General features: G+C 34.6%; 1 protein-coding gene across 2 annotated transcripts in view; it reads left to right on the top strand.

Moving 5' to 3' along the window:
* Positions 1-20,960, top strand: part of LOC150095959 (sentrin-specific protease 6-like) — a 452,901-nt gene that overhangs the window by 265,713 nt on the left and 166,228 nt on the right. For both annotated transcript variants that reach the window (XM_090408975.1, XM_090408976.1), the window contains one exon: positions 2,352-2,386. In XM_090408975.1, coding sequence (XP_090265101.1) covers positions 2,352-2,386 — 35 coding nt within the window. The remainder of the gene's footprint in view (positions 1-2,351; positions 2,387-20,960) is intronic.

Here is a 20,960-nt window from a genome sequence, read left to right as displayed (position 1 = left end):
AAGAGAAGCATCTTCCAACTCAGTTTCCAGAAGTGTACAAGATTTTATGTGATTGTGGAAAGCCATACTATGGCCAGACTGCTAAATCCATTCTTCTACATTTGGAAGAACACCGTAGAGATATCTCCTATAACAGGAATAGAGTCAGCACTCTCTCTCTCTCTAGCCACATTCTCTTTTCATTTAACTCAGACGAAGGCTGCCAACACATTATGAACTGGACTCAAACTTCTAACATCTATGTGTGCTATGATGAACTCAAGAGAAAGATTGTCGAATCTAGAGAAATTTCTCTAGATTCTTCTCATATCAATAACCACCTAAGTTTCAATCTCTGTGATGCACACGTCGCCTCTGTTCAGTATTGGCACACTCGCGACAGCACGTAGTGTACGTTTGTTTGGAACTCAAGCTCGCTTTTTGTTTTCAAACACACTACTGTCTTTTTTGGACTTGTTCTGTTATTACAATTTTAAGTCTCTGTAATTCTTTATATATTTCTTTGATTGTGATACCTGAAGATGTTGATCAATTCAACGAAACTAGTAAACTAGTAGTATCTTTTCAAATATACCATATCATGTTTTTTTCTCTCGGTATCAGTCATTAAAGCTCTTTCATGATATATATATATATATATATATATCTAATATTTTTTTATTATTATTATTCTCCTATCTTTTGTGATAGATAACACCCTGCTGCCAAGTTTGCCATGCAGTTCGACCTGTGAAACATCTAGAAAGGGGGGGGGGATTACGCTGATCCTTGCCTTAGCAAAATTGTCTTGAAAACCCAATCATCAATCCTTTACAGTATGCCTGTAAAGGATTGATGGTGTTGCAGTAAGTGTCAGTTTCCCATGGTCCAGGAACAGGGCCCAAGGATTATTACGCTACTTGCATAGTGTCCAAGATAATCCTGGTGTTCCTCTTCAGATCACATTTATTGCTTGTGAACTGAAAATCCCTTTGAACATGAATCCTTCATTCCCTGATTTTTTGAACTCTCTTACATGGCCCAGCCAAGTATAGATACCACAGATACATCAGCTGATAACAGAAATAAGAAAGGAAAAGCACATGCATATACTGTTGTTTTTCATCATCATCATCCATGCAATGGATAAAAAGCCTATAGGAAAAATGTCTCCCATGTGTGTTCAAAAGGTTTAGGATTTCTAGAAACAGTTTATCAACTATGTTAAAGTATTATTTTTGTTGAAACATCATGTCAGCAACACTTGGAAAAACCTACAAGCAACATTAGTGTGTATGGTTGTGATAGTACCTCATAAAACACACTTATTTTTAGAGCTTAAAGAGCAAGCAGTGGCAGATATGACGCACATCCTTATACTTAGGAATAGTTACCTAGTTCTGGAGAGGAACATCATATGTTTGCCAAACCCAATTCCTCAACTTCAGTAAAACCAGAATATCTTAACTGTACTATTAGGCTTCTACATCTATAATCCACTGAAATGTTTAAATGTCAGAAATATGGCATGTCCAAACTGCTTGCTGTGGCTCTATTTGTGCCTGATGTGGTAGTAAAATCATCAAATATGAACCTCTCTCTCAACCTCGACAAACATGGGTGTATTAATTTTCCAAAGATCTTGGAGGCAGATCTGAGACCTTGATAGCTCGACTTCTCCAAATTAACTTTATGGTTATCCAGGCCATAGGGCATCATGTAAGGTTCATCAGTTCTTTCCAATAAAGAACTGTTCCAATCTGAATAAATATAACTCATGAAACTGCGGAGTAAGTCAGCAGACCACTTCTTTTTTTTTTTTTTTTTACTACATGAGTGAGCATGTAGCATCTACATGCACATATTTGTACTTCTATACTGTTCCCTGTAGATAACCAGTTTGACTGTGCAAAATATAAGAAGGAATGATGAAATAATTTGTTATATCATATACATTTGCATCTCCTTTCTGAAGCTACCAATACGAGAATTTTATATAATATCAGCAGCGAGTGGTTTTAACTTGATTACTGATTTCATATCAGTAAACCACAGTGAAGTGTTCATGTAGACAGGAATGACTCCTTTCCTATGGTAAAGACATGATATAAATGAAAAATAATAAAGAAATTTGAAACAGTGGAATGTCACTGATTTCCACACACACACACACACACACACACACACACACATACTTAGCATTACTTTTCTAATAAGTTTTTAAACTTTTCATGTGTGGTACCTGATATGTGTATAAATTATTTCAACTTAATGTGTTCTACATTTACATTATAAATGTAATTTACTCTACATGTTGTTATGACTTTGTCATGGTTAAAAATATCAGCGATAATTTTTTTTTTTCCCTCCAGAATATAGTATGCAGTCCATCAAAACCTGTTGTGAAGTAAGTAATTATCCTGATTTTTATGTTAACTGAATAGCACTTAAGAATGTTTATGTGTGTGTATGTGTATATATACAGTGGTATCTTGCTAATCCGAACCTCTTTAGTCCGAACCCTCCAGTAATCCGAACTGCGGTTTGAAAAAAGAAAGTTTTATTTATTGCGTATTATTATTTTGTGTACTATTATTTTTATTTAATAATTAATATTTTAACTATTATTATTTATTTTATTATTATTACAGTACAGTATTTTTTCATACTGTCGATTATACCGTTATACTGGAAGCCTATTTTGATTTATCATGTGTTCACATTTGCTTTTTTATACTCTACAGTACTTACTGTATTGTCGGCATGAATACAGTATACACCAAAATAGGAAATTCAAAACATGCATAATTTGGTTAAAAATATAAATTCAGATGTTGAAATTTCACAAACAGATGTTACGGAACGGGTTATAGGTAGAACTGAAAGTGAATTCGAAATCAAATCAGATGCTGAAATTATAAATATGATACTACAGAATGAATTAGAAGACGATGATGAAGAACTCAAAGAAAAAAAAAAGTAAAACATGATGAGGCAGTTGACAGTTTTAATATGTGTATAGAATGGGCTAAGGAAAATGATACGCCATTCCACAAAATTTTGTTACTAATGCAGCTTCGAGAAGAAGCATTCGAAAAAAGTTCAGCTTCCAAGAAGCAAAAGAAAATCAGTCACTTTTTTACAAAGAAATAAAAAACTTTTTTGTGTTATTTTGTAAAACTTTTTTTTTGTGTGTTGTGTACAAGAAAGTGATATTTTTTACGCAAATTAAGTTACGTACTAACTATGCAATTTTATAAAATCATAATCCTCAATACAGTACATACAAATTAAATTTTTTTTACTAAAATAAACTTCTGTACTGTATTATTATTTTTTTTTGTTTTACATTACAGTACAGTAGCTTTTTTTTCTATCAGTTACTTCATTTATTTACAGAATTAAATTCATATACCATTAGAATCTGATTATTTTTGTCTTGAACGCTAGTTATTGTTGCCTCTTGGAGGAAAGTTCATTAATCCGAACTTTTCGATAATCTGAACTTGTACGGTTTTTATTAGTTCGGATTAGTGAGATACCGCTGTGTGTGTGTGTATATATATATATATATTTATTTATTTATTTTTATCTTGTTTCTCCCTATCCTGGGATAGTGATGAAGTTGTTTAACTTTGATTATAGGTATAGGTATTATAGATATGTACCGATGCACTGTAAGTTTTGTCACAGTGAGACTTCACAGTCTATTATATTAATGTCAATTGTATAGTCATTTTCTCTTAGTTTTTATCAAATTAAATGACTCTCCCAAATACTCATAACTGTGTACCTAAAGCCTACTAAAAAATAGGCTTTAGTTGTTGTTTATTACTCATATCTGGTTCATGTTAGTTAGCAGCCAAACTGTACTTTGCATTACTTCGCTCTTGGTCTACATTCACCAGTATAATAAACTCATGCATCATTAACCTATTATCAAAAAAAAAAAAAAGTCCCCATGGACATATTGGTATTCTAAAGAAAATTCACTATAGGAAACTGTGCTGTTAAAAGAAACTATTCCTCTGATCCCACTGAACTTGCTATAGTGATAGTCGACTGAATTATTCGAACTGGCTGAATGAAGACTGCATTTTCCTAATCAGAATTATCAGAATCACATAGAAAATTTAAAGCAATAACAGATAAATATACAAGATGTAACAAATTATCTTTTGTCTTATTAGATCAATAAATTATCATTTATTGATCTAATAAGAAAAGTGCTTTGCAAATTTGAGCCATTTCCCTGAGACCCCCTAAAACCATCTAACCTTCCCATTCTGATTGTATTTGGCACTGCCTTTTGCATGTCATCCTGAAGCCAGAGCCAAATTTTAAAGTTCCTGCTTTTATTTTCTAATGAGATGTGGTTACCACAGTCACTCTCTTATTATTATAGATTTAAATTAATGGAAACTTATGTATTAACACCATTATAACAAACTAGTGCATCATAACTTACCACCAAAAAAAAAAAGTCCTCATGGGCATTGGTATTCTAAAGAAAATTCACTATAGGAAACGTTCAGGTGTTAAACTATTTAGAACAAGAATAACAAATATCACTGGAATGACCTAGCTCTTCCTACCTACCATACAAACTCAGTATAAAGAAGCACTGCAAAATAAACTAAAAGTCTGAAGACCTATCCCCGAGTTTTGCTCATATTACACAATCTATCCATGAAGTAGCAGCAAAAACTTTGGTCACCAGGACTTATTTGTTGTCTCAAAGGAAGTAGGTCACACACCACTGAAGAATTGGTAAAGAAAACAATGACATTAAGCAACAGTATAGGAACCAGAGGATGCACAATCTACATCATACTCAGTTAAAAGATATATGGCCTTTTGAAATGACAATGAAAGCCATATCCAGATTATCTGTCAAAAATTAGAACTATATCAGAATACACATTTCTCCATTAAACAGGAGAAATGTATCAGACAGCAAATTCCTTATGCACCAAAGCAAGGATGCACAAAAGCTAAAAATGGCAAAATACTTGGATGTAAAAGTGAACTCTTACTTGGGAAGAACCACTGAAAAACCACGAATAATTCACTAGTAATCCTTTATTTTAGTGTCACACAGTGATCAGCATTCATTTTAGAAATTATGGACTTTACAACCGTGTTTTAAATGACTATTTTAATTTCCCAATGTTCGACCTTCATATTAAGGTCATCATCTGGAGTATATACAAATATACGAGGACAAGCTGAGTTATATTTCACACAGTATGTCAAAGAAACAATTGTAAAAATAATCATAATTAAAATTCTGAATATTTTTACGTATTGTTTATGTTAGTATGTTTATTAGTTTTGTTTTCATAACACGCATTGTCGGCACTGTGCTCGTTGTGGAAATTGTTTTGTTAAAAGTGATATGTAAAGAAGTTAAAAATTTAATGTACTTAACGGATTTGAATAGTTGTATTACTTTAAATTAATTTATAAATTCAAACCATAATAAATTTAAACAAATTTATTATGGTTTGAAATATTAAGTTTTGTGTTTTATGAGGACATTCTCTTGTCGCTAACAGAGACAGCGTGTCAGCCATTATTTATGCCTAACTTTCTCGCTTGCCACTTTTGTGGAGTGCGCATGCTCGCCGAGAAGTTTGATGAGTGATTGACAGCTGACAAGAAAGCGTTCGGTATCTGGGTAACGGTTGTAAACAAGATATCGTTCGGAAGGAATTTAGAATACAGGCCGGCGGATTTTTTAGGTTCAGAGGAACTTAAGTTTTATTGTGACAGTCGGAAGAAAATTAATAGTATATTCTGAAAAAGGAATCGTGGAACTATTAAGTTTTAATGTGGAATAAGTATGTGGATAAATAAAAGGGAAATATTGCTATAAATCGTTTTAAAAGGAATATTGGAGGAAACACTGATTGAAAGATTTATAGTAGATTCCGAAAAGGGAATCGTAGAACTGTAAGTGAATTTTTTTATTGGAGGAGTTAAGACTGTCATTAAGCATTTAGTGAATAAAAGAAGAATTTGCTATTTACGTTCTAAAGGAATGTTCGAGAAAACTCTGATTAGGAAGTTTCATCTGTATTAAGGACGCCAAATCTGACTATTATTTCTACTAAAAAGAGACAGAATTAAGTCAGGAAGATTTTTATGTGTGCTACATGAGTGATGAAAAAGGATCCTGTAAAATGAAGAATAGAGTCATATATCTTCTGAAAAGGGCCTTGACAGAGAGAAACTCTCTATGAACATTTTGTCATTTTGAAAACAAAGTGTTTAGTCTTAAGTGTAAGTTTATTTTAAAAAGGCCTTGGATCCAATTAATTTGTAGTTATAGTTATGTAATATTGTTTGAAGTGTATATATATTGTTTTAGTTTTATTAAATGTGTTTATTTTGTATTTGGTGTTGAGTCAGTGATTAATTGGATTCTGAAAGAACGAGTTAAGATCATTGCACCAATTGGAGTGAACCCTTGTGCACATAATAAAATATAGGTACACTCAGAATAAAAAAATAATTGTTAGAAACAGAGATCATCTCTATGGTAGGATTAAATATTAAGATAAATATGAATATCCTCAATATAAAAATCCACCAATTATTAACACAATGATCTGATCAATAGTTATTCTACTGGCATGAACTCTAGTGAAAATATATTAAAAAAAAAACAGATAAAATTAATTATTTAGAAACTACAACAAAGCTAAATTCTATTTAAGATAACATAAGAGAAACATTCTTTCATATAAATAGTTTTCTTACAGTAACAATGATTTCCTATTTTTAACATGACAATTGTTAATATATATATATTAGATTTAAGATTCTGGATTATATACAGTCCTGTTTATAGTTAACTCTTAGGAAGAAAGGTTCCATGGGTAGAATATGTGCCTTCCATGTGCATATGCTTGGGATTTTTAGACCATAATTATTGTTGTGATTAGGGTGGTTGATAAGAATCTCACAGGATTCCTTAAATTTACGTTCACACCATGTTTTGGTTGATGTAAACAACTGGTGCTTTTCTAGTCAATTCTATGTAAATCAGGGCATAATCAGAAAGGCCAGCTTCACCATAGTTGTTATATTTAATGTGTCGTTTATATTCCTTTTGTCTGATAGGAATTGTGCATCCTGTTTCTCCTATATATAGTAGATTATAGGTGCAATAAATATGGTATACTCCAGGGTGGGCCAGCGGAGGGAGTGGGTCTTTGGATGAATTGAGTAAGCTTTTTACTTTTGCATGAGGTTAAAGGTGGCTTTGAGGTTGTATTTCTGTAGTATTCTGTTTATTTTATTTGATGTCCCTTTAATGTAAGGAATGGTTATAGTTTTATTGTAGTCTGATTTATCTTTGTTTTTTATTGAGGTCTTGTAGAGAATTTTGCTAATAGTGTTTTGGCTGTAACCATTTTTTTAGAAAAGTATTGCTGATAACTTTAAATTCATCTTTTAGCACTTGTTCTTTGGAGCAAATTTTCAAAGTCCTGTTTTTTAGAGTATTAATGACACCGAGTTTTTGTGTTGGTTGGTGGTAGGAGTTTGTGTGTATATATTGGCCAGTATGTGTAGGTTTCTGGTAAACAGTGAAGGAAGACGTGTGACAAGTGTATCTAGAAACCGAAGTGTGTTCTGTTTTTCAATCTCAATTATGAACTGATTGTGTTGTTTGTTTAGGTGGCTAAAAAAAGTGTCTACCGGCCATGGAGCCAGATCTCGAAAATATCGTCAATGTATCTAAGCCAGACTTTGGGTTTTAAAGACATATTTTAAAGGAGTCTAGAGCATGTTACTCAAAATGTCCATTAAAGTTAGCAATGGGGGGGGGGGGGGAGCAGAATCAGTAATGGCAAGCACATGGCTGTGTCTTCTTTTTGTAGGTAGAAAGTGTTTTGCCATACAAAATAACCAGAACGTAATGCATGTGCAAAGAGTGCCGTGATATCTGGAGGGAATTTGTTCTGTAAAAGAAGGATTGTGTCATTAATTGGGACATTCATAAAGAGGGCAGAGACGTCAACACTGACTAATAAATCATCTTTTTCTAATGTAATATCTGGATAACCAAAGACATTACATTAGAAAAAGATGATTTCTGAAGTATTGTTTATGAATTGTTGTGTGTTTCTGATATAGGAGGGGGAAATGACCTACCAACTGCTTGAGTGTTGCTGCTAATTTCTTGTCTTAGGTGATAATTCGAGCTGTCTATGCCTTCGATTATTGGGGAACGAGTGTAGTGCAGGAGTAATTTTTTCACTATCTTCAGGCCATATAATAATTGATTTAGGTAGATTCTCTGTTTTCTTTTTTATTCTATTGGTTGGGTCATAGTTAACAGGTTGGTATGTACTATTGTCCGAGACTAGCAGATTCATTTTTTCTAAATATGTGATTCGGTTTAGAATAACGGTGGCACTTCCTTTATCGGCTCTAGTTATTACGATGTTCGGATTTGATTTTAGTGATTTCACCTCAGTTAATTCGTGTTTCGTTAAGTTGCTTGTTATTCTTTTCTTATAATTTATATTTAAAATGTTGGCATTTCTAAACATATTTTATCTGCTATGGTATTTGGGATCAATCTTAAGCCTCTTTTAATATTACAAATAAAATCCAGTTTGTTCATCGATCTGGGTGCTATGGCAAAGTTTAGACCTTTGCTGAGTAGCCAGAGTTTATCTTTGTTTAAGGTGTGGTTGGATAGGTTAACTACATTACTGTCACCTGCAGGCGATTGGTGGCTCCTGTTGTTTCTTGCTTCTGGTTGCTTGTTAACGTTCACTGCAGAGAAATTCAAATATGTCTAGGTTTTGTTTATCTTTTAACCTATAAAATTTGGATATGAGATTTTCTTTCTTAGTTCGAAGGATATGGTTTGTCATGTTGTCCATAACCTTTTCGAGGCTAATCCAAACACCTGCGTTCAAGTAACTTGAAATTTCAGATTTTAAATTTTCTACCTGGTTTTGAGTAATGACTAAGTTTTTTCTAGCAGCCTGGATCCATTCTCTGAGCAACGCTTTCTCCATGCGGTGGTATATTCGTTGCACCTTTGTTGAGGTGAATTTAACACGGTTTATAACACAGTTATAAAGTCCATAATTTCTAAAATGAATGCTGATCACCGTGTAACACTAAAAGAAAGGATTCTGATAATTCATGGAGATTCTACCCACAAGCGATGCAATCAATTTGGTAAGATTCATGTTTCTGGTTTGATCAATCGACTGGCATTTTTAAAACACTGTAGGGACAGCAATATCATTCCAAATTGCATCAAACTAAAGAGAAAATTTAACTCAACAAAGGTGCAACCAATATACCACCGCATGGAGAAAGTGTTACTCAGAGAACAAGTCCAGGCTACTAGAAAAAACTTTTAGCAAAATTCTCTACAAGACCTCAATAAAAAACAAAGATAAACTAGACTACAATAAAAGTATAACCATTCCTTACATTAAAGGGACATCAGATAAAATAAACAGAATACTACAGAAATACAACCTCAAAGCCACCTTTAAACCTCCTGCAAAATTATAAAGCTTACTCGACTCATCCAAAGATCAGCTCCCTCCACTGGCCCACCCTGGAGTATATCGTATTTATTGCACCTGTAATCTACCATACATATGGGAAACAGAACACACAATTCCTATTGGACAAAAGGAACATAAACAACACATTAAATATAATAACTATAATGAAGCTTTCTGATCATGCCCTGAACACTTTACATAGAATTGACTAGAAAAGCACCTGTTGTTTACATCGCACCAAAACATTGTATGAATGTAAATTTAAGGAATCCTGTGAGATTGTTATTAACCACCCCAATCTGAACAATAATGATGGTCTAAAAATCCCATGCACATATTCTACCCACGGAACCTTTCTTCCTAATAGTTCACTATAAGCAGGACTGTAGACAATCCAGAATCTTAAATCTAATATATATTAACAATTGTCATGTTAAAAATAGGGCATCATTGTTACGGTAAGAAAGCTGTCTATATATATATATGAAAGGATACTTATCTTAAATAAAATTTAGCTTTGATGTAGTTTCTAAATAATTAATTAATTTTTAATTTTATCGTTTTTTTTTTTTTTTTAATATATTTTCACTGGAGTTCATGTCAGTAGAATAACCATTGATCAGATCATTGTTTCTTTAACATACTGTGCAAAATGTAACTCAGCTTGTCCATGTATATTTGTATATACTCCAGATGATGACCTTAATATGAAGGTCGAAGCGCTGGGAAATTAAAATAGTTATTTATAACACGGTTGTAAATTTCATAATTTCTAAATTATGGACTTTAGAAATTATGGACATTAACCCAGCCAAAAGAATGACTGGGTTAGATGGTAAAACAGCAGATGCTATTAAACATGGAGGAGAAAAGCTTTGGAAACAACTGTTTAATGTCTGAGATCTCTATCCAACATTCATCAAAATGGAGAGAAGTCCTAGAATACTGATATCCTAAAAACGGCATTCTGATAAAACCAAGAAAATAAAAGTATCAGACTGAAAAGCAATAACAGGATGTTTCTAACTGAATTGAACCACATGTAACAGCTCTACTCAAAAGTCAAGCAGGTTTCTTGAAAAATAGAAGCACCGTAAAACTCGATGTAGCTTAAAAATACCAAAGCACTTTACATCGATTTTTACAGAGGTCAAGTCTTATGAGAACTGTAAATAGCCTTGTTTGTTTCTATGTATATTTTGCTAAATATTAATGTAGTTAACCCTATGGGAAGTGACAGTATTTACTGTTTTAACGTCAAAAACAAAGGCAATACTTTGCATTGGAAATTTCTATATAGCTATGTGTAAGAGCGCAAGAAAGTTGTTTACAGTTATATGTATGAGAAAGTTGTTTGCGAGCTCTGCTCATAACACCTTTAAAGTTAGTATCTAAGAGTGCCACTAGGTTCAGACAAGTTTCTGCTGACCGACAAGATAAAAAAAAAAAAAAGGAGTGCTCGGAGGAGAACAAAGAGCAGGTCGAACTTAAAAGAAGATGAAAGAGTCATGCTGAATTCTTAGGGGGTTAACAACCCTCGGCGTAAGGTGCGGAAAACGGGAAAATAAAAGGGGACTGAGCCGCGCATAAGGGGCTACCAGTCATCGGCAGAGGAGAGGCAGTCGGAGCCAGAGCAGTGGCGGCAGAGAAAAGAGGAGAGGTAAGGCCCCAGTTACTAAGCAGGAATGTCCAGGTCCAGTTGCTGACAGAGGAGAGTTGAGATCCAGGTGCCGAGAGAGCAAAAGGCGAAGCACTGTTACCGAAGAGGGCCAGAACAGTCATCAGCGGTTGGCGATTAGTAGCAGTAGTTAGAAGCAGAAGTTCCCGAAGTAGGAGAATTTGCCCGTATGCTGAAACGTCTTGCATGTGCTATTCGAGTACTGCAGATTGCAGTCCAAAAGCCCGCCAATATCCCGATGTGATACCGCTGAAGCAAGACATGCCTGAAAGAAGCCTAAAACTCGAGATGAAAGAAATGCCATAGAAACTTTAGTGCAAGACTCTTGACTGAATGTGCAATAGAGAGCCTCTGTAAGTTCCATCCTTTTGTACAATTTCTCTTATAATCTAGGAGATATATTATAGATGGACTGTTAAGAATTAGTTTAATAGTAATGAGAAGTGTCTATAAGAGAGTCAATTGGCATGTTAGAAGTTGATATCAAATTTGTAAAAAATAACTTAGCAGAGAGTTAGCTAACCTCTTTACAAGTAAACTAGAAGTTTAATAAGTTGAATTTTTAAGCAGAGAGTAAATAAGTTTTTGAGTTAAAGATATTATTTAGTGTTGAAGTAAAATGGTTCTAATTTTATGCTAAAGATTTTATAGATGGGTAGAGAAAGCAATCTCCCTATCATTTGATTCATATATATTTCATACTAATGTAAATAAATGTGTTTTAATTATTTATTAAAAGAGTGCTGCATGATCTTTTATTTTACAATGCACTGTTTCTAAAAATAATCAGAGTTGTGAGTGGGAAACAACTAAGGCATTAAAAGTGCAGTTTAATTACTTAAGAACCACGACTGTTTATATAAAGTTTGTTGACGGAATATATGCTAGTAAGAGAGAAAAAATCTACTGGACGTTTTACTGAGTCTTATGCCAATATTGAAATACTGGATGGCGCAGTCTTAGCAAAAAAAAAATTTCCAGTGTCCATAGGCATATGACTAGTAAATACGGAAGGTGGATGAACATAATATGCAGTAGAGTAAGTTAGAAAGGTTAAGAGAGGAAAAGCGCACACTGATAATTAGTAATAAAGAATAAAAGAAGATATTACAATAAAGCAGCCGACAGCATTCATTACAGTACTGTTGAACACATCCACTGCCTTAGAAGGTTGCTAGAAGGAGCAAAAGTTCAAAAGTTTTCAATTCAGTCAATAGGCAAAGGATGTTCGGAATTCTCAATTATGCCATACCCTTGAAAATTATTATTTATATGGGTACTCTATGAAGTCAAGACTCATCATGACCCACTCTGTCCCTTAACACAATACCTATGATGCATCTCTTTAAACCTCTTCACTGTTGGGGTGCTCACAACCACCTCTGGCAATCCATTCCAGTCGTTTACTACTCTCCACAGTATCATACTGTGGCTGTTTCCTTTATCCAATTCTGCTGTTACCTATAAAATGTCGATAAATTACTGAGGCAGGATCTACCTTTTACAAAGCTGTGGTGCCTCCTGTACAGTATCATATTCCTATCCACCTGTTCCTGAATTTTACTTTTAACCAACTTTTCCAATACTTCAACCATCACTCCAGAGATACTAATTGGTCTGTAATTTGCTACTTCTACCTTTATGTAATGGAACTATCTTACCCTCTTTTCACTCCCTTGGAACCTTACCTCAGCTGAGAATTAGATTAAAATAACTTCTTCAGGCCATGACCAGTTCTCTTGCACATTCTCATGGCACACAAGCTGACATACTGTCCAGACCTTCTGCTGTATTCACATTGATATTTTTCAATATACTGAGTATCTCAAATTCATCTACGTTAATTCTTAAATCATTCTCTGTCACCTCAGTAACTGCATAATCACCACCTGGATGATATTCCATTGCAAAATGATCACTTCATAAATGAACTACTTCTTCTGCTTCTGCTACTTTCCTGTTATCAGCACTGAGAATGTTATCTTTCCATAATCATTCTTTCTCTTGCTGTGTAGGGAAAAAACTCTTAGATTTATTTTGGCCTGCCTTATCTAATTTTCTTTCAAAATCTGATTTAGCCTTCCTCATGATGCTAGTTACCTTACCCTTCTTGCTTGTGCTTTATATTGCTCATGAGCATGCTTGATCACCTTGTTTATTTTCTTTCCACAACGCGTTATTTTTTTCTGTAACTCCTGCTTTATACTGCTGATCATCTACTTTATCCCTACTTGTTTATCCTTCTTTCTCTGGGTATGCACTCTGATACTGCCTTCTCAAACAATCCTTGACTTCTTCCCATGCACTGATGGCATTCATTCCATGTAGTTTCTTATACCATGGCACTGCTCCATGTTGCCTTCTAAATTTATCATAATCACCAGCTGTAGTTCTGCATAAACCCTTTCTTGACTGAAATTTTTACGTTTTCTACCTTCCAGGACAAGACTGTGTAGTTTCCCCAATCAGAGGTAGAGTTGTTACTGTATTTATAGATAGATATTCTGATGCTATTACCAGATCCAACACACTCAAACCCTGGTCCCACATCATGTGCTGTTTCAGGTAATGTTGTTGTTGTTGTCTTGTCCTTTGAAGAGTCTTAGATGTTTCCGTGCGCTCTTTGTACTGCTTTGGCTATGTCTGTGATTTTGTTTGTATAGAGCTGTTGTTCAGGATTAGGATCTATTTCTTGCAAGGCTGCTGTAATTGCTGGACAGGTAAAGATGTGAGTGGGTGTCAGTTCCGTATTGGGGCAGTTGTTGCAGTTTCTATATGTTCTCGTATCATCTGTATTGATCTTCATTCCTCTATAATGTCCTGTTCGTAGTCTTGCTATCGTAGTGGAGGTCCTTCTGTCAGCATTGATCTCGGGAATTTGATGTTGTATCACTGATTTCAATGGAATTAGTTTAGCTTTTGCTAGTGCATTGGCATCAGCAAGAGTTATCATATGAGTTTCTTGGTTGAGTTCTCTGGCCTCTTTTGCTAATTTATCAGCTGCTTCGTTGTGATCAATGCCTACATGAGCAGGAATCCATTGTAGAATGCAACTTTTACCTAAACACTTTAGATGATTTAAGAGTTTATGGATGTCTTGTGTGAGCTTGGTATTGCCATTTTTGATTGCCTCCATAGCTGATCTTGAGTCACTGTAAATTATAATTCCTTCAGATTGTTGAGATGATGATAGATTTAAGTAGGCTTCTAGTGCTTTAATTATTGCGTAGAGTTCGCTGGTAAAATTGGAAGCGATTCTCCCAGATCCAACTTTTATTGAAAGTTTTTCACCTTTCGGGAGTAGAAGGAGAACACCAGCGCCTCCATTAATCATATTGGTGTCTGATGATCCATCGGTATAACAAATAACCTGTTTGGAGGATGAAAGAAGGTTGATGGTATTTAGGCCTTTTTCTTTAAGCATTTCTTTTGGTTCTTTTTTTGTACAGAGTTTGGTAAGGTTTAGATTTATGAAGGTATTTGAAGGTAAAGGACTGGAAAATAGAGGTTCTTTGTTTATGTGGACATTTAGCTGATCAAGACCTATTTCTTTCCTGATAGTGTCATCATATTGTAAAGTCGATGATCTGTGAAGTCTGCAAATTTGGTTCCAATGTTCATAGGTTTTTAGGGAGACATGATCACTTTGGTAGCTTCTGATATTATTTATGAATTTTATGGTGGCAAATTTTCGTCTGTCCTCCAGCAGGTCAAGCCCACATTCCTGTTGGGCTCTGATGTTGTTAGTGGATGAGACTGCACCAATGATAATCTTGGATGCTTTTGCTTGTATTTTGTCTAGGTTTTTCTTTACCGATGAAGCCGAAGGTGACCAGATAGGTGCTGCATATTCCATTATTGGCCTTATTAGTGTAGTGTAAGTAGTTTTGAGGATTTTTGGCTTTGCACCCCAATTTGTTCCACAAAGCCTTTTCAGTATATTTAATTTTTTTAGAGCTCTGTTGGAAGTGTTAGAGATGTGTTGTGCAAAACGTTTCAGGTAATTATCCCTTAGTAACTGTATAAATCCCATTTCCATTTTGCCATGTACTTTTTCCTCCTTCAAATATATATATCACCATAGTTGATATAATCAAAGCAAAACAGACCTATCATACGAGAGTAATGGTTAATGGAGAAATGGCTGAGAACCTATTTCCACAGCAGTTTTTCAGGGAGACTCTTTGGCATTATATGTTTTTATTATTACCCTTGATTAATAACTCTTTTAGATTCAGCAGGACAAACCCATATAAGCAGTCTGTTTTTTTGCAAATGTTGTACTGATTGACTCTAACGTGTCAGATTGCCCAAATCCACTTAGATAGTTTATGTATTGGGTTGGCAAATAAGTTCGTTCGGTTTATGCGTTAGTACAAGTTTATACCTGTCGCTATTGTTGTGCTACCGTGCAACGCTATTGCGCAGTTGAAAGGCGACATTTCGCATAACCTTTCAGTAAATTTTTGTTTGGCCTACTTCAGTTGCGTGTGTGTAACATATTTTTAGAAATGGAAGGAAATAACATACATTACCGGCTTCTTTTGCTTTTTCCACAGCTTGTTTGCCTTTTTATTTCAAAAAAGGCAAACAAGCTGTGGAGGCCCATAAAAAAAAATATGCAGCGTATATGGGGATGGTGCTTTAACAGAATACGTATGCCAAAAGTGGTTTGCCAAATTCCGTTCTGGAGATTTCGACGTCAGTGATGTGCCTCACGTTGGTTGCCCGACCAAGGTTGATTCGAGTGTTGTGAATGATATTGTCAACAAAAATCTGTCACAAAAAGTGCAGGAGATCGCTGCAGTACTGAACATATCCCATACAAGCGTTGAAAACCATTTGCACAAGCTGGGATATGTTTCAAAACTCAGTGTTTGGGTGCTACATGAATTGACTGAGGCCAATATGACTGCTGACATATCTATCTATGATTCGCTGCGATGTCGCCAAGAAAACGACCCATTTTTGAAGCAGATGATTATGGGAGATGAAAAACGTGTATGATAACGTGGTATGAAAAAGATCATGGGGCACAAGAGCGAACCACTGCAAACAACCTCGAAAGCGGGATTGCACCCAAAGAAGATCATGCTCTCTGTGTGTGTGGTGGGATTATAAAGGTCTTGTCCACTACGAGGTGTTACCGTCAGGCAGAACGATTGATTCAGCTGTATTGCTCACAGTTAACACGACTGGCCCATGCAATTAGCACAAAACGTCCTGAATTGGCAAATCAAAAAGCAGGTGTCTTTCACCACGACAACGCCAGGCCCATCGTTAACAACCCGGAGTAAATTGTTACGTCTTGGCTGGGATGTTTTGCCACATCCTCCGTATTCACCGGACCTGGCACCTTCCAATTGCCACTTATTCCAATACATTGCAGAATTCTCTGAATGGGAAAACCTTCACTAATGAGGAGGCTGTCAAAAGACACCTGGATCAGTTTTTCGCCAGTAAACCTCAGGAGTTTTATGAACGCAGCATAATGAAGTTGGTGGACAGATGGCAAGAGGTCATTGATAAAGAGGGTCCATATATTACTGACTAGTATGTATTATGTATGTTAAATAAAATGTGTTTCATTCCACTCTGAAAAACCGGACGAACTTATTTGCCAACCCATTAAAAATGCAGCACTTGATTGTGTTGGCAGCCAACAGTAGTAAAACTGAAGTCCTTAGGAACAGAATAGAAGAAAATATTAGGCTAAATGACCACATTCTTGAAATAAATGATTTTCAGTACCTTGGTTTCTACATTGATACTCTGACAGTGAAAAGAACGCATGAAGCTCTTCAAATTCATAAGTCTAACTAATATCTAGAAATCCAATCTAATCACCACAAATACCAAAATTTGTCTGTGCAAAACCATAGACAAATTTTGGTATTTGATATTTCTAAGTCAGCAAAAACCCTCTAATAGAAACAATTCAAAAAAGGCTATTGAGATGGTTGGATCACGAACTTAGACATCCACCATCACCTATGTTCAGTGCTATTGCCCTCTACAAGCCAACTAATGGACATAGAGGAAAAGAAATACCAAGAAAACAGTTTTGGCAGTACATAAGCAAAACCACCAGTCAAACTTCTTTTGGAAGATGAGGCTCATAATCCATCTGATATTTACTATTTGGCACAAAAGGGATACCTGACACACTACATCTAATATATTTTATCTTCATGACTTTATTATATGAATATTTCTGCCTTTGTCCTTCAAAGACTGCACAGTAGCTTTCTATAGATGAAATATACACGCAAAACATGTTTTCGAGATCACTGTGAAAATCCTTTAAATTATGTCATTATTTAATAGGATGAAATAAATTTGATTTTATTCTGTTTGGAATTGCATTTTTGTGGTCAATATGAAGTTACAGTATCATAGATTTCTAATGCTTGCAATGATATATGTAAACTTTGCCAGTTCAGAAATATTTGATTAAAGCTTATAAGGCAGAACACAGGAATAAGGTAAAATTTATTTACTTAGTAATATAACATTTCATCCCAATTTCCCAGGATTTCTTCAGGTATAAATAAACTAGTAGACAAAACAGTAAGGACTAATAACGGTTGACAACTGTTATTCAGTTATACAAAAGAGACGGGTGTCATTTTTTAACAATTATTTCTAATGGTTCTGAACATTCTGTGTTTACTCATTCACATGAATGTTCTTGATTAATGAAGACTAGGATGTATTCAGACAAGATAATACTTTGGTTAATATTTAAATGTTTAGGATCTAATGCTGTTTCCAAGGATTCCCACATTTTTCTTTCTGTTGTATCATAGCAACAGCATAGTAGTTATGATTTATCCCATAAAACTTGATGTCTCATTTGCAAAGCATCTTGTGGGTCAGCTGAAGACAGTGTGGTGACAAAGCTGAGGCTTCATTCCTATGGTATTTTTTTTATCTGTACGTAGTAAGATGACCAGCAAACGCACCATAGCCGATAAACACTCGGATATTGAAGTGAGCTATGTCGAGTTTTTGTGGATCTTGGTAGTGATCTCATCTTGATAAAGGGGATAAATACTGCTTTGATTTTATGTTCCTTAAGTATTTTTGCTAGTTTTATGGAAACAGAGCTAATATATGGAAACGTGGTGAATCCTCTGTTTTCTTCTTCATTAGAAATTTCTCTGGTTTCATGTTGGTTCAGTAGTCTGGAGATGGTGTGCTCATTATAGCTATTTTGAATGAAAGTGTTCCTTAAATGTTGAAGTTTATTGGCTAGTTCATTCTTGTCAGTGATGAGTCAGCAGGCTCTTGCTCCTAGTGTGGAAATGATACCCAATTTTTGAGAATCTATAATGATGGGATAAGGCATATAGATATCTGTCAGTATGTGTAGGCTTTCGAAATATAGACTTAATTTACTTGATTCTTTAGTAGAGGGTCCAGAAATGGGGGTGAACCATTAGATTCAAATTCATAGGTGAATTTTTATGTTAGGGAGTTGATGATTCAGGTACTCATAGCAGAAGTGAAGATAGTCCATGAGTACCTGAATCAGCAACCTAACATAAAATTTACCTATGAATTAGAATCAAATGGTTCACTACCATTTCATCTTACTATGGGCAGACAGAAAAATCAGTTGAACAATGCATTGAAGAACACGTTCGAGATATTGAATACCATAGAAAGAAAGCCTCAGCCTCGCATATGTCATCACACGTGCTGTCTTCAGCTGACTCACAAGACCTTTCGCAAATGTGACATAAAGTTTTAGGATAAATGGAAATATTACACTGTTACTATGATACAACAGAAAGAAAAATATGGTAATCTTTGGAAATAGCATTAGATCCTAAACATTTAAATATTAATCAAGAACATTGACATAAATGCATAAACATGCAGAATGTTCAGAACAATTAAAAAATAATTAAAAAAAATAACTTTTGTATAAATGCATAACAGTTGTCACCTTTGTTACTCCTTAGTGTTTTGTCTACTAGTTTGTTTGTTTACAACCCTGCAGAAATCCTGTGCATTTGGGATGAAATGTCGTGTTACTAAGTAAATAAATGTCATCACCATCATCAAATTCCTGTCATGTATCATCAAGGGGTGTACAGGATATGATAGTACTACATGAAAAATTTACATCATTACTAACTTCCTATCTATAATTTTCCTCCAAATCAATCTGCTACCTGTCAAGACTCCAACATTATCAGACTTATATTTCTATCTTCTAAGGCAGTGCTTCCCAAACTTGTGGATGCCAAGGCCCCCTTTGGAAAAATAAAATATTTCACGGCCCCCATCGAAAAAAAAAAAAAAATCATAATATAGACATATATTATTATAATATTTATTGTATTTATATTCAATATTTTGCGTATGTAATCTTTTTTGTGTAATCTTCTTATCAATACCTTTGAAATGAAACTTATATGAATAAGCATATATTTATTAATATTCATTAATTGCCGAAATACGCAAGAAGCAAAATTTGTGAACCAACACCAATATATGAATCTTTCCATTAAAATATAAAAGACCAAAAAAGAAATAATAAAAATTAAATACGTTTCTTTTAAGATAAAAAAAAATCGACTTAGTCTTAAAACATTTTAAATTTGTCTTCATTATTTCACAGCCCCCCTCAACAAAACGTATGGCCCCCTTGGTGGGCGTCCCAGTGTTTGGGAAGCGCTGTTCTAAGGCACTTTTTACCATATGAATCCACCTATATCTTGGTCTTCCTCTGTCTTTTTCCTGCCAACCTGGCGGAGAACACTTGTTTTGCTAATCTTTCCTCGCTCATTCTGTTTAATGACCATACCATCTGAGATTAGCTCTGCTAACACGCATTCTTGGATACTGATAATGTCAAGTTCTTTCCTGATATCCTCGTTTTTAATATGATATTGCCACATCTGTTCACACCCCTTAAATTCATTGAGTTGATTTCCTACCATACCAGTTTTGTTGATTCTGTTGTCTATTACCATATTTAATTTACCATCTTCACTAAAAATCGTGCCTAAGTAGTTGAAATGTTTCACTTGTTCTCTAGGTTCTCCATTTCCAATGCTTCTGTCTATTTTCATTGTCTTTGTCTTGTTATTTCTGACCTTCATACCATATATATTATAACAGTTATCGAATTTAGTCAGGAAATCTTTCAGACTTGTAGCAGATTTATTTAGAAGTATAACATCGTTTGCATAAAGCAAAGAGCTGACATTAACATCTCCAATTCTGATATCAGGTTTAATACCACTTTCCTTCATAATGTGATAAAGAATACAGAGGGGATAATGTACATCCTTGTTTGACAGCAGATTTAACATTAAACATGTTCCTGTAATTCCTTCAATTCTAAACCGCTGACTTACAACTCAAATAAAGAATAAGTATTGCTTGATATAATGTCCCATTAACGTCATGTAACTCTGGTGTTTCGAATAGCTTCTCTCTTGGCAAGAATAGAAAAATTTTGTAGATGTATTCTTTTGTAGAAAAGAATAGATGTACAAAATAGATCTATTTTGTAGATCTTTTCTAGAATAACAAAACTTAATTTTAGATCTTTGTTATATTCCCATGATTTCTCAACTATTTGTCGTAAAGTGAAGATCTGATCCTTATAGCCTCTAATTCACCTGAATCCAGCTTGTTCTTCTCAAGCTTCCCTTCCACAATCCGTTTCTCAAGTATACTTGCATAAATCTTACCAAGAACACTCAGTAGAGAAATATCTCTGTAATTCTCACATT

This window comes from Typopeltis vanoorti, chromosome 19 (assembly GCF_054136105.1).
Source record: "Typopeltis vanoorti isolate ZY-2024b chromosome 19, IOZ_Tvanoo_1.0, whole genome shotgun sequence".
Taxonomy (NCBI): Eukaryota; Metazoa; Arthropoda; class Arachnida; order Uropygi; family Thelyphonidae; genus Typopeltis; species Typopeltis vanoorti.
The sequence above is the reverse complement of the archived record's forward strand: the minus strand, read 5'-3'. Positions and strand labels throughout refer to the sequence as shown.